The sequence below is a fragment of the Sander vitreus genome, chromosome 12 (genome assembly GCF_031162955.1).
Source record: "Sander vitreus isolate 19-12246 chromosome 12, sanVit1, whole genome shotgun sequence".
In the NCBI taxonomy this organism is placed as follows: Eukaryota; Metazoa; Chordata; class Actinopteri; order Perciformes; family Percidae; genus Sander; species Sander vitreus.
The window spans coordinates 26,065,226-26,080,140 of record NC_135866.1 but is presented as its reverse complement, the minus strand read 5'-3'; the positions used below and the strand labels follow the sequence as shown (position 1 = coordinate 26,080,140).

At 40.4% G+C, this 14,915-nt stretch overlaps 1 protein-coding gene across 1 annotated transcript; it reads right to left on the bottom strand.

The window, feature by feature from the left end:
• Positions 1–231: 231 nt before the first annotated feature.
• LOC144527043 (protein Niban 1-like) lies at positions 232–14,084 on the bottom strand. Its single transcript, XM_078264873.1, has 14 exons — positions 13,895–14,084; positions 11,791–11,921; positions 11,465–11,602; positions 11,247–11,367; positions 10,517–10,678; positions 7,624–7,739; positions 7,392–7,496; positions 6,477–6,639; positions 5,988–6,169; positions 5,532–5,678; positions 5,259–5,369; positions 4,201–4,308; positions 3,970–4,081; positions 232–2,904 (listed from the first exon to the last, which is right to left on the bottom strand). Exons 1-14 carry the CDS (start codon positions 13,947–13,949, stop codon positions 1,514–1,516), a joined length of 3,042 nt encoding a protein of 1,013 aa, XP_078120999.1. The 5' UTR covers positions 13,950–14,084; the 3' UTR covers positions 232–1,513.
• Between the last annotated feature and the right edge of the window lie 831 nt (positions 14,085–14,915).

The following is a 14,915-nucleotide window of genomic DNA, read 5'->3' as shown; positions in this document are numbered from 1 at the left end:
AGGGTCACACATACTGTATTTGCAGGACACTGACAGTTAGCTACATGTTGTGTTACTTATAGGCATATTTGCACATATAGTTCAATGTTGATGATTGGTTATATTTTGTTTTTTATTGTAATTTATTGTTAATCGGTGTATATTGTGTCTTTATAATTATTGATTTTATTGCTACTTAACACTGTAACCATAAACAAGTACTGGAATATAGACACTCTCCATCCCTCTCAATGTCTTTCATCCTCAGGTTCTTTAATAAAAAGTAAACCCCACATTTCATATGACATATGATTCGACATGTTTGAAAATCCTTCTGTGTTCACAATTACATCCTGGACATAATGGGTACAAACGCTGTTTTGTCTTTAGCACCAAATGCATATGTACCTTTTAGGCCTGTTGGCTGCTTTAAAGTAATTTGGTTTGGTCTAGTAACTGAGCCACATGAACAATAATAAAAAAAACCAGCAGACCCTTCTCAGTTGTAACTGAGAGTGGGTCTGGGGAAGCTTCATTCACAGCCCATTTCCAAAGGGGCGTCACCAACAGACGCCGCTCAAATGCCTCTGGGCGCAATTGGATAGTCCTTCAACCAATCAGACCAATGATCCGGGTGACGTAGCAGCGACAGCGGCATCAACGGGTTGCTGCGCTTCGGTGGCCGTCATGTTGAATGTAAACAAAAAGCTGCTTGCCGTCGCTGAGCTATCGTCATCGTGTAAAGCCCGCCTCAACGGTTGTGATTGGTGCCTCGATTTGGAAAAATTGGAAATGGGCTTGAATGGGCTCTTGGCCAGACTGACTGGCAGAGCAAATCTCAAATTTGCCGGAAGTTCGTCAGGGTTTTCCCAGGCTACCACAGCACTGCTAGTGTTTGGTAACAGCCAATCCATGACAACAAACCAACAACTTTATAATGGGATAATAGGTCAGTGTTGGCCAACAAATCAGTGAATGCAGCTTTAACATCATAACGCTGAAAAGTTCTTTGTTGGGTCATTTTATCCATTTCAGTGCAGTGCAGAAAAAAAACAGCAAATGTAAACAGCAGAAGTCAAAAGCAATTGTAGCATTTGTCAAGAAAAATGAAATTAATCGCCAACTATTTTGATCAATCAATTAATCAAAAAGTATTTTTTATTTTAAAAAAGGAGGAAAGATTTTCTAAACAAAACATTTGATTCTGTGTCGTCTTGGGTTTTGGGAAACACTGAACAACATTTTTTTTACCATTTTGCTGACATTTTATAGACCAAACAACTAATTGATTAATTGAAAATAATGGACAGAAATAATATACAATCAAAATCATGGTTAGTTGCAGCCCTCTCTTTAAGTAAGTAAAAACTACGTTTTTGTATTCTTCAAAATATGAAAGTATAAATGTGATGCAGTAATAATACTGTAACCTCCTTTCTGGACTTTCTCACTCTCCCTCTTCTTTCACCTTTATTCCTTGCACTATTTATCTGAGCGGGAGATCCAACAGTCAGTTGTCGTGGTAACATGGCTGTCAGGGTGTATGGCTGTTGCCGGGACAGGGGCTGATTACTGTCTCCACTTCAGTAATCTCAACCACAAGTTCTCTGATAATAGCCACACTGTCCAATGGCAGCTCAGTAGCACTCTCTGGCTGCGATCCCATTGGCTGAGGGCTTTGGAGAACCGCCTCTTTTTCTTTCTTTGCTTCTCTTTCTGCTTGATCTTCTTTCTCCTCTACTTCCTCCTCACCTTGACTTTTCTCAGTCTCGAGCTCACTATCTTTCTCTCCATCATCCACCCTCTCTTCGCTCTCTCTCTGCTTTGTGGTTAAGGCAGTGGCGCTCTCTGCTGGCGATTCAGAGGATTGACAACCTTCGTCAACGGGCTCACCTTCTGATTGGGCTACACCTTCATCTCTCACCTCCTCTATCTCCTCTTCTTTCCTTTCTCCTGCCTGTATCGCTTCCTTCCCGTCTTTGATGCTCTCATGTATCTTATCTATCTCTTTCTCCTCCGCTGCCTCTTTATTTTTCTCCTCTTTTACCCTCTCCATCTCCCAGTTGTCCTTTATTTCTCCTGTCAAGTAGATCGCTCTGTCAAGGCCGTGCTGTGCCATCGTCTGCGTTACAGAAAGTGCCGCGGAGTTGCAACCAATTGCCTCGCTTAGTGACCCAAGGGTGATTTTGTTTCCTGTACAAGACGGGTGTGACGATGAGGGGCCGGGATGCTGGACGGAGGTCGTGTCTTCGGCTCCTCTATCTGCGGTTGAGAGGTCAGGTGTAGCGGATCTTTCCGGCGTTACAGATTGATCAATTTGAGCACATTCAGCTGGAACATCTGTGGACTGCGGTGAGGACAGAGTGGACACTGAAAGGTCAGGAGAGTCTGGGATGGGATTGGTGGAATCTGTGTTAGCAAGTGCATCGGGTGTACCGCCTTGATGTGTAACAGCTGCATCAGAGTCAGCTGTGGCTGAGTTGCAAGACTCAGCTGTAGTTGACTCTGTCGTCGATGGTGTGTCAGTTCCAAGCTGGACTTCTTCTCGTGTTTCCTCAACGCAAGAAGCCTCCTCGGTTGCAGATTTGTCAAACTGTTGTGTCACAACAATCACAGGAGAGAGAGGCACTGTGTTCTGGTCACAGCATTGAGTGCTACTGGGGTCATCAGCGTTAAGATCTGGGTCACTCTGAGGGGAAACCTCAGCTGTGACTGTGGGACTGTCTCCGTCCTCCACCACAGGAGCAGGTTCTTTACCTTCACTGGGTGGTGCTGCTGTTGAAGAGGAGTCTCGAGGGGCAACGGCTGGGCTGCCTGGTGCAGTGCTAGGTGGTGTCTGCCCCAGCAGACTGTACTGACTAATGGCCATATCTGCCGTGTCCAATAACAGACTGTTACTCTTCTTCCTGGCTACATCCTGGACAACTGAGGATAGGGGAAGACAGGTATGTTCCATTTTAACATTATTAAACATTATTATTCAGCAGATGTTCTTTTTCTGAGTAACTTAAAATAAATGGAGCTACAGGACAGGGCTGCAGCTACCATGGTCATGTACTTTCAGGGAATTTGTGGCTTTTAATGACCTTGGGAGTTCTACAATTACACACAAAAAACAGTAAGTTTTTTTATGCCTGATTGTGTCACAGTTTGTTAATGTAAATAATATAGACTTAAATAAATGGATTTGCTTTTCTCTGCTAGGATTATATTCCTGGAATTTAGGGAATGCATTGAACACTGTTTAGATTATTGATGGAGTTTGCAGAGAACATATGTTTTTAGTTTATATTACAAATAGGTAAAAGGAAAATTGTACCGACTTTTTTTTATTGGCTAGAAAACAAATTAGTTTGGCGCTGCTGACCTCAGTATTTCTAAATCCACAACTACAGCCCTGATACAGGAGATAGAGCCTAACCCTAACCTGCTATTATCAAAAGAGACACAATATCTCACTTTTTACAATATGGGACCTTTAACCTTTGCCCTGAGACTCACACAGGCTGTGTTTCTCTTCCTTTAAAGCTATAGTGCGTAGTTTCTGCCGCCCCCATGAGTAATTCTAAGTAATGACAACATAACTGAATGACCACATAACTGAAAGTCACCGGATGCCACAGTCTTCTGAACATAGCTATACTGAGAAACACAGAGAGAGTTTTGTGGAGCTGATAGTCTTAATTAGCTTTGTAGCAACTCTTTTGGCAATGGCTTGAATGTAACGGACGTTCATTAATATCAAAAAGTTACGCAGTAAAGCTTTAAATGTTCCATGTCTAATATTTTCTTGGCTGTCTCGGGCCTAAATGATCTGTGTGTGAACAGCCTGGCTGCTTTTAGGATTAACATTGACACATTGTTAATCCTTGACCAGTAATGAAACGATCTCACAGAAACAAAGAACATCGCGATATAGAAAGAATAACATGAACACACTGTAGTGAAGAGATAATACGGCAAATGTGTACACTGTGAGTGTGTGTTTACCTGTCTCTATCTCCTTACTGAGGATGTTTCTCAGTACATCATCATAGATATTATGAACCAGGATAAAACTGCTGTAGTCTGAGAAAATGTACTGCTCGAACTGCTGCAGCTCCTGGACAGAAAACACATGTAATATGTTGTAGAATTAAAGTATGGAAATTAGAGTATGAATGTGTAGAGCGTCATGTGTACGGAGTGGGACAGACTGCGGTAGTGTGTTATTTGACCTACACTTTTCCACTTGTTGTCCATTTTCCTGGTGAGAGCAGGCAGAGTGATCTCCAGGAGAGCTTCCTGGTAGAGCCTCCTCTGGACAACTCTGCTGTCATAATCCAGCTGCTGCTCACACACACACACACACACACACACACACACACACGAAAGAAAATGTCAACCAATAGTAGTATAGAAAGCAAGAGGTATGGGACTGCTTTGTGAAAATATGCCTTGGTCAACTACAGATTGTGTCATTGGAGCAGTTATTTTCTCTGAATATTGTTACAATTGAGTTTGTTTTTTTTAAGATTATTTTTTGTGGCATTTTTTAGGCCTTTATTAGACAGGACAGTTCTAGACATGAAAGGGGACAGCGAGGGGGAACGACATGCAGCGCAGGTGCCCCAATTGAGTTTTGCTACCTGAAATATGATGTATTACCGCATGAAATTATCTTTTGCAAATATAAAAAATCATTACTCTAGCACAGGGGTCGGCAACCTTTTTAATATGGAGTGCCATTTTAAGATGTTCTTGTTAATCAGTATGCCATATTAGCATTAAGCCTGACATCATTTCCTGATCCCGCTGAGACAGTGTTATTTTTTTCCATGCCATTGGTTGAGCTACCGCATCACAGCAGCACGCATGGTTGCTGACCCCTGCTCTAGCATGACAGAATACTTGCATTGCATTGCACATACACACTGTACATACAGGTGTGTATGTAGAGGTAAAAAAAAAAAAAACATATATCCCAGTTGCGTGTACAGTATATACTACTTCCATAGTGTAAGAAAATATTTTTATTTCATACCTTTTATTCATTTTTAAGGATTAATTCTCTAAAAACAGCTTTTCTGCAGATCATTGATTCTTAACAATTATCCATATGCAGTAAATGATTATGAAGCTCACACACACAAAAAACATTCCAAATTCAAATGAATCAAAAACTGACTTTGGTGCATGACATGTTGAGGTCATACAAAGTGGATTTATTATGCGGAAAAAGCATTTCTTGCCACATACTGTAACTTTATTATTTGATATTGTATGTTGTCATTCTTTACCTTCAGGACTCTTCCTTTGGCTCTTTCCATCTTGACAGGAATTTGAGAAGGCTGCAGTCTGGCTGATGACTGGAGGAACAGCTGTAAGGTGTACACAGCACTGTTCAACAGCTGGAAGACACAAATGACAAACACTGTCTGTGTTTCTGTGCGACACAAACTCTCTTTCAGCTTTTTCTATTGCGCTTCGGGTCCTTCAACGGTCCCGTCTGTATTGAATGTTGCACTATGCCAGCTGAAGGCCATGACTGAACCGCCAACACTGCTCCATACCTTCTCCATCTCCAGGTGTACAGAGTGAACCAGTCTCTGAGTGCTGCTCAATCCGAACCGCTGTTTTAAGTCTTCAAGTTTCCCTGCCAGGTTCTCCACCTGCCTGTAGCACTGATCCAGACTGATGGAGTGCAGAGTGGACAAGGCCTGGAAAAACACACACAAAACCACAATCATGAGCTTAAATCAAATCATAATCATAATACTTAAAAAAAAAAAAAAACGGACTAAGAGTTTGCTTTTGGGAGGAAATTTCAAGTTAAAGTTTGCAAAAAATTACCCTGTACACACATTAATCATAGACCTATGGATAGCCATTTAAATCAAAACCCTGCCCAAACCGCACAGCATCTATCAGGTTTGGTGGTTTACAGATTGGGCAGGGTTTTCAATTAAATGGCTCCGTAAGACTCTTTCTCAAAAGACAGACATGCACGACACAAAGGTCTCTCTCACCATCTTTGTCTCCTCCGTTTCTCCAATTGTGTGTGTGAAGGCGGAGTCCATCTGTGTGTGCAGTGTGTGTTGCATCCCCTGTATCCCTGCACTTATGTTTTCTGTAAGCGCTTCAAGGATGGAGGAGATGTAGGGTGCTACAGACTCACTGCACACTTTCTCTGCTTCTTCACATAGGCACGCTGGAACACACACACACACACACACACACACACACACACACACACACACACACACACACACACACACACACACACACACACACACACACAGACACACACACAAACATTCACTAAAGGGACACATCATGTTTAACAGTGACTTTATCTCAAGTTACTGGAGGACTCTCCATCAGACAGGAAACTCAGATTGTAGCCCCAGATATTGGTTTAACAGCGCAACGTTTGCTCTTCAAAAACAGTCATTCATATTAATTTATTATTTCTATGTGTGTTCAAACTGTAGGGGTTAACAATCAACGTGCAGTACCTTTGACTTTCTCCTCCAGGAAGCAGTGAGAAGACATTATCTGGTCCAGGTTGGATCTGATTAGTGCCTGATTGGCTGATGCTGTCTGACGACACTCCTCCCTCAGAGCCTCCAGGCTTGCAGTGAGTTGTACCAGCACCAAAGTGTAGGTTGCCTGCACTGTCTATAGTATACATACAGTACATATATAAACAAACACATAATAAAAACAATAATAATAAACCATAAAACACTGAGTTGCAAATTGTGTGCAAAATTGGTCACACACAGGGTAACAGATAGTAGTGTTTAAAGTTGCATAGAAAACAGTTGCGTTCTGAGATTAATATCTAAATTGTGAATATCTAAACATGTGATGCAGCATTATCAAAAGAAGTCAGAATGATAAGCTTATAATCAGAAGTTGGAGGAAAACATTTCTTAATACTTAAATACTAACAAGTTAAAGCTGCATTGCAGTGAAAGCATGTATTGCTTTTTGTGGCCACTTGGGGGCAGCATAACAAGCTGTAAACATCACACTGACAGTTTCAATGAATGTGTTAGTAAACCATAGATATAAAACAGTTGTTTTATATAAGCAGTGTGCGATTAAAACAGCTAGCAGATACAGAGCAACAGTAGCATTCATTTGAAGTTGTGCTTGTGTCGACCTGATGAATTATTCAATTCCCTTTTAGCTCTGGTTTGGTCCCCACCAATTCTGAGAAAAATATCTGTCTATTTAAGTTTGGTCTGCGGCTGCAGATTTTCCGCAGATTTTTAATGAATAAAAAATAAAAAAACAAAACTCAAGCAAAAGTTAAGCACTGAGTTTGTTAATATTAGAGTTTATTTTAGCGCCAGGGCTGATGATTGATACATTTAGCGTTCTCCTCTCAAGCTGTGTTATGTGGGTGTGTTAGTTTAACTCACTGCCAACCACTGTCGTATCCTTTCTGTCTTCTTGCCCTTCACTCTGGACTGAAGCTGACTCTGTAACCATGACAACACTTCCTCCATCACCTGGGAGGCCAGCACCTACAAACGCAAACACACACACTTTAATAAGCAAGTATACGAACAACCATGAACAGACAGTAAGCTAAAGTGTGTGTGTGTGTGTGTGTGTGTGTGTGTGTGTGTGTGTGTGTGTGTGTGCGCTGACTTCTTCCTCAGTGCCCAGCAGCTTTTCCCAGGTTTCATAGCATCCTTTGTCCTGTCGGTAGAGTCGGAGGGCTCGGACGTACGCCTGGCTCTCATAGGATGGATCACACCAGGGGTCTGCAGGGAGGACTTAATTAGGTTATGAGGTCTGTGGTTGAAATGATGTTCATCCTTTTCTCAAACAAGTATTGTGTGTGTATCAAAGCCTGATATGTCAATGCTCCTCTGTGCCATAGAGCTCCATAGTTGTCCAAAAATGATTAAAAACAAGTTAAACCTTATTTTACTGTAAGTACAAGTCTCCACGGACTGAGCTACTGCCGGTGCTGATAGTTAAGTACACTCTCTATCTCATGTGTTGGATGTGCTAGTTTACAACACTGCTACTCTTCACATCATGCGTGTTAAGTTGTTGCTATTCTAGTGTTGCTGTGTTTAGTGGTGTTAAGTTTCACATCACTCATTTTCAACATTCTTATGTTCTGTTTTGTCTTTGTTGTATCCCATCATTATTGGTAATTTGTGGTCTTGTTCCACATTTAGGCTTTTGCACATTATTTTTTAAATTGATGTTTGAGGAACAGAAAGCTCCGCTAATGCTGAGTATACTTCCCTTTACCATCTACATGAATTCATCTGTATGAATCACACTAGCGCAGCTATGAGGCAGGATGCATTAAATCATTTCCCCAGTGATGTCACTGACACTGACATGTGATGTGCTCCCGGTTAAAGTGTACACCAGTTTAAAGTACAACATTGTAATTTAGTTGACTGTAAACTAAGATCTCATCACTAGCAGTTCCTAATTAGTATGCTTGCCTTCATCTGAATTAACCCTAAAAGGGGGGGTTAAATCCCACGCACACATACACACACACACACACACACACACTCACATACACACGCGCGCACACACACACACCAACACAATCCGCCAATATGGTGACATCATTTCCTTTACAATTAAAACATTTTGAGTTTTAAGGTGCAACATGTATGATTTTTTTTCAAGTATTGCCATTAATAAACACATTGATTGTTCAGTACAGCAAATTACTGCACTCCTCATGTAGCAACACGAAATAAGCTGCTAACTCTGATATCCAACTTTTTATACTGAAAGCTATTTACTAAAGTTTGACCCATTTAAAAAAAAACTGATTGGCACAGCTTTAAAAAAAAAAATGGCAGAACAACTAACTTGGCTAATCTTGGATGGATAAAAGAGAAGCTACATTTTTGTCGAAGTTCCCCCATTTACTTTTAATTTTATCTGGTAAAATAAAACAGAACGGCTAGTTAACACTGGTTTCGTGTGAAGTTATTTTTGAACCCCAGAGGAAGCCATCTAAAGTTTATTAAATCAAAGAAATGAAGTTCCACAAAAGTATTAAGAGTAAAGTGTAAGTTATTTGAAGAAAAGGGTCACATATTACTTAAGGATTAATAAGACCAACACTGTTTTGTATTGTATCTCCTGTAAGTATCTAAAGTAAAATAGTGACTGCTGGCCAGTGTGTTTCCTGTTGCTGCTGAGGATATCGTGGTGGCTGTGCAGATATGACATGCTGTTTTTTTTTAGAAACCTTATGACTTAAAGTAAAGACGTTATTTTTGCATTGTATCCTTGCTAACCACAAAGGAAGTCAACAGTATTAATATGTGTATCCGTCACCAGGGCAACTGCCACCGCATGAGTGACACATAAAAAAGAGCTAACCAACAAGTGCACTCTGCTACAGCAGGTTTAAATATGTTTTTTTCTTAGCTCATCTCACATTACAGATGTCTTAAAATGTTAAGGCCAATTTGAATCATTGGAAGCCTCACACCACCACAGCAGCTTCCTCTATTGGGGGTCTAACTTGGTTTTTTTCTTCCAGATGTGAGTAATTCCTCATTTTCAGCTACATCTTGCATTATGGGGCAATACTGTCCAGCACTACCCCACAACATTTTATTTAGCAATTTAAATGTTTTATTTCAAGTTTTAACATATATGATTTCTTTAAACACATTGATTATTCAGTAAAAAAAATACTGCTCTCCCCATGTAGCATCTGTAAATACGCTGCTTACTCTGATATCCAACTTTTTGCACTTAAATCTTTCAACTGTAGTTTCCAAGGAAACCCCTCAATATTCCTCCAAATCGCATGCGTCATCTCTAACTACTGTTACAAGCTTCTTTAAAGCTGCATTTACCAGTTTTTACGTCCACTTGGGGGAAGAACTCCAAGCTGAACATCACATGTATTTGACATGTTATCTCCTCTTAAAGTTGCCCATGTGTTAGCAAACACTGCCTATTTACACATCCAGCAGACCTGAAGCAACATAAGCACTCATTCAGAGTCATGTGACTGGCCAGCATGCTTAGTCTTAGTGAAATATTCACTCTCCTTCTCGCTCTGTTTTGGTCTCCACCAATATGAGAGAGGGATATATGCCAGCAAATGCGTAACTATTTTCACCAGCTGTTCGCTGACTTAACAGCCAAATCTTTGGAAGTATTTAATTAAGCAAGGATACATTTTATTCCTAATGAATCCAAAGTTTAGGAATTTGTATTACTTTTTCTTTGAAAAGTTGCTTAGTCTCTCTTTCATACACAGACATGAGATTAGTTTCATTATTCTCATATCACCCTCGTTCTGAATTTTTCCTTTAGAGCAGCAGAGATGCTATAAGGATTGTTTTTTCCAGATGTGAGTAATTCCTCATTTTCAGCTAGGCCTAGCAATGTGGGGCAATCTTGTTACTTCTCCACAAGATTTTGCAACTTCCAAAGGATGTCGCTGTTATGAAGTCATTTCATTTTGTCTCTTTCAAACATAAGTACAGCACTACATGTAAAAGTGAGGAAATATGCATGTGAGTGTATGTTTTACCAAGGTTGCCGTGTCTTATGCAGGTCTTGAGGGCAGACAGGAAGTTATCTCGTTCCTCTGCCTGTTGGAACAGGAAGCAGGTGTGGCCCATATAAGGCCGGTGCAGATACACAGCAGGCACATCTGGAGATGATACCACCGAAGAAGAATCCTCCTTCACTCCTAAACACACACATGGACATACACGATAGTGTTACAGATGGTGGGCTTGACTCTATACTCTCTGAACCATGAATGAGTAGCATGAACCATGCTCAACAAAATAAAAGCAGCTGAGGCTTATGTCAACCGGTGGCAGCAACTCTTGACTCTTTGACACGCTTTAAAAAAAAAAAGTCCTTTTTTTATAGAAGTCTGAGAAAATGACCCTTATTCTCACTTGATTTATTACCTCAGTAAACATTTTCATAATGAGTTTATGGCCTCAATCACTAGTTTACCCTCTGGTAAATCTCCGCTGGATGACTCGCTTAAGAAGGGTTGAAAATCGTCAACTTTCCCTCTTTAGCGTTTAGCTTAGCACAGCATCACGGGTCACATGTAGTTTCAAAAAACCAAGATGGTGACGGCTACATTTCCAAACTTGAGGCTTAAAAACGGCAGTCCACAAACCAATGGGTGACATCATGGCTGCTATGTCCATTATTTTTTACAGTCTTTGTGGTTAACACAGCAATCAATCTATTATTAAATACTGCAAGTATATTGTTATATAGGAATATGTTAATACTGCCATTGAGTATTCCAGCACAGGTCTGCTCCAGGTGAGCTCTGGACTCCTCCTCTGTGGTGAACACACTGCCCCCTGCTGGCTGGAGGACCAACTTCGCTGAACATCCACGACTGAAAGTCTACAGGTGGAAACACAGACAAGAATGTTTGAATACATAAAATTTATATTCTGAATGTCATTTTTTGTTTGTAAAAGTGTGCATGTGCCAGTGTCACCTCCATGTTTTCATGTATCTCCACTTTGTAGTCTCCTTTTAGGACCGCGTATCTCTCTCTGCATTTCTTTCCCTGCTCATCCCAGCAGGAGAACTTTACACTCCCTTGGTACAGCACTTCCTCCCGAGCATACTGAGGCTGCACACAGACACACACACACACACACACACACACACACACACACAGAGATTGAACTTTAACTTCTTAAAACGTTAGCACAGATTTTCCAGCTGCATCCAGCATGAACATGTAGTTACAGTTAACCAGTGTTGGTTGATTGATGATTGTTGAGTGTTGCTTGACAGATTGACGGGTGCAGCTCCTACCCCAGGTGTGAGCAATAGGCCCCTCCCCTCTTTCTTAGGCTCCACCTCCTGGTGTAAATGTCCGATGTAGGCTGCAGAGTACTGCTGACGGTAAAACACACTGAAGCTCTGGAACGTATTGTCAACAAGTCCTGGACACAAACACGGACACACATTTAAACAGATAATGTCATACTGTATTTAGTTTTATTTGACCTCCTTAATTTCTTCCATCTCAAAACTTAATGATCAGCTTATTCATTTATTGCAAGAAACCATTGGTACATAGTAACCTTAGGTGGTAGTTATAAGGGGGGAAATGTGTACATCAAAGCTGCACAAATCAACATTAAAATTTTCACAATGGATTTAATAACTGTGTAATGTGAAACTGGACACTCTTACTGATGACCCCACAAAGAATTATCAGCATACTTTGCAGTTCCCTTTCCACAGAGTGTTTTTTTATGGCCCGCAACTTTACTGTTTGGGTTTACTTTGACCTCTTTGATAAACTGTACAATATGCTCAGCACTAAACGACAAAGTCAGCGACAGGCTAGTGAACATAGTGGAGCATTTAACAGCTAGAGAGACAGATCATTTTCTCAGGAGTTGGTGGAGACCAAACCAGAGTTAAAAGGATAGTGAATATTGGACTTATATTCATCAGAATGAATGCTAATGTTTATTCATGTCAGCTGGATGTCTAAATAGGTGACTGTAAGCCATAACAGCTTTATATGATAATAATTTGTTAATGTTGTGTTTTCAGTTGTGGTGTAGCATAGGAGAGGAGGTAACACACACACACACACACACACACACACACACACACACACACACACACACACACACACACACACACACAGCTGGGGGTCTGAATTGTAAAGAAAAATATCCAAATCTCATTATCTGCACCAGCAATATTATAACACATATTTAAAGATCTATTTGGGGACATCTTGTCCTGCTTAATGACACCTTTAAAGTTGTGTGGTCTGTGCAAGTTTGTCAAATGTCAACTATCTATCGATCTGTAAGAAGAGGTGGATTAATGTACTTCCTTTCTCTCTGCAGGCGCTGGATGGGTTTGAATGTGGATCAGTCGTAATCTGCTGTTTTCATCATTTGTTTACAGTGTATGGCCATTATCATACGTTGTTTGGGTCACTCTAGAGTTTGTAGACTTTCATCTTACACACACACACACACACACACACACACACACCACCAATGTAATGGTTGGAAATGGCTGTAATTACAATGTAGGAGATAAGTGACAGGATGTGACTGTGATGATAACATGTATGGGAATGCACGTACAGAAAAGAGCGAAGCAACTCACAAAGCAAATGTTTCATCATTTGTTATTTTTGTTTTTAAGTCAAAGTTAATTTGAAGTTAAAATTATAATTTGTGACTTGACTGAAAAAAACGCATTCTTACTAATAACATGACATAATTTAATGGGGGTGGAAGTGATGCTAACTGTCCTGGTGGATGATGTGAGTATGTCTACAATATAAGCACAATGCCCCCACTTTAATTCCGGGGACCTTTGTGGCATGTCACACCCACCCCCACGTTTCCTGTCTACCTCTTTGCTGAAATGCCCCCATCATGCATGTAGAAAACACCTTGCGGTACAATGCAGTCCGACACAACACCACTAACTACACTAACTACAGCTAAATGAGCATATATTGGAATAAACTCCTGTTGGAACTTGGCACTCACATCTAAAGCAAAAACACAGTGACAGTGGAGGGTAAACCAACCTAAAACTGCACCAATTAACATATTAACCACTACTGCACTGCAGCTACTACTTTTGCAATAACTACACATATACCTACTACTGCTGCTAATATAACAACAACAACAACAACAACAACTACTACTACTGCTACTACTGATACTACTATAGTCTACTACTGCTCCAGTTGCTACTATTACTTCTGCTGTGATTACAAGTGCCACCATCACTCCTACCCAGGTCCCTTCTATGGAAAACTGGACCATCATAAAGAATTCTAAACAACAAGTGTCCAAAACTGCAGACTACACTATAGAAATGCCTGGGGAAAAGAAGAAAAAGAAGTAGTAGTATCTCTTAGTTTTACCTTTGATGTTGCTGATTTTAGCCTCATCCAACAAGCCAGAGGAAGATGCTCCCATATTGTATCTGTTTCCCTTCTTATCAAATGAAAAGCTTAATTCAGTTATCTGAATATGTATACACAGTATTCACAGGATACGAAATACATGTCAACTAAATGAGCTGCTCTGATGTGTCAAGACGTTTTTGCTCAGCTCATTTCCTCAGTTCTCTGTAAATCACGCTGCATTCATGTGATGTTGAAATAATCGGACAAATGAGTTCCAGGCTGAAGTTCATGTCTGAAGTCGGAACAACTCGTAAAGTCCGCGAACATATCGGTACTCGACTTGCCGAGTTGACGTCATAGAAACTTGGCAGACGTGTGTACAGTGTAAATCTCTTTATACATCCATGGTGTAAATAGGCTTCTGTTAAATTCATGCATAAATTGGGACAGCTGGCTTTACTTTCACATTGCAGCTCAGTGCTAAAAGTATTGAATGATGGGTAATCCACAGTAGAACTTTTAATAAATGCTGTGATAAGTTGCATATTGAACAGTATAGAGATATTATCAGCCAAAATGTATTAAAGCCCACCACAACATGTTTTATTCTGTTGTATTTTTGTCATCATCTTATAAAGGAGCTAATACTGTTTATTTGACATCGAGTGAGCCATTAGTTTCGGGTTCAGAGCTGAATGCTAAACCTAGCTTGTTTTGAGCTGCTTCTGATGCTATTCGGACTTAGCCTACTGTGTTGTGTTTATGTCTCTGTTCATGCTGTCAAAATACCCATCTTACTTCATACTGGTTTTGCCAGATGCAGATCCACGTACACAACACAGTGAGACTGTCACATAGAAGACCGTCACATTTGGTTAAGGTAAAACTTTTTATTAATTCACGTTTTGCATATAAATGTTTTTCTCACCTCATTTGTAATATGGTATTAGCTTGTAACCATTTCTGTCCCCATAGAGTGACCTAGATTAGTTAGAAATGTTATGTATTAACATTAACCTGATAACAAGTCAGGTAA

Coding starts and splice junctions, on each gene's coding strand:
- LOC144527043 (XM_078264873.1), bottom strand. CDS start 13,949: ATGGGAGCATCTTCCTCTGGCTTGTTGGATGAGGCTAAAATCAGCAAC. Junction 7,740..10,516: donor CATAAGACACGGCAACCTTG/GTAAAACATACA, acceptor TCCTCCCTGCAG/ACCCCTGGTGTGATCCATCC. Junction 6,640..7,391: donor GGATACGACAGTGGTTGGCA/GTGAGTTAAACT, acceptor TGTATACTATAG/ACAGTGCAGGCAACCTACAC.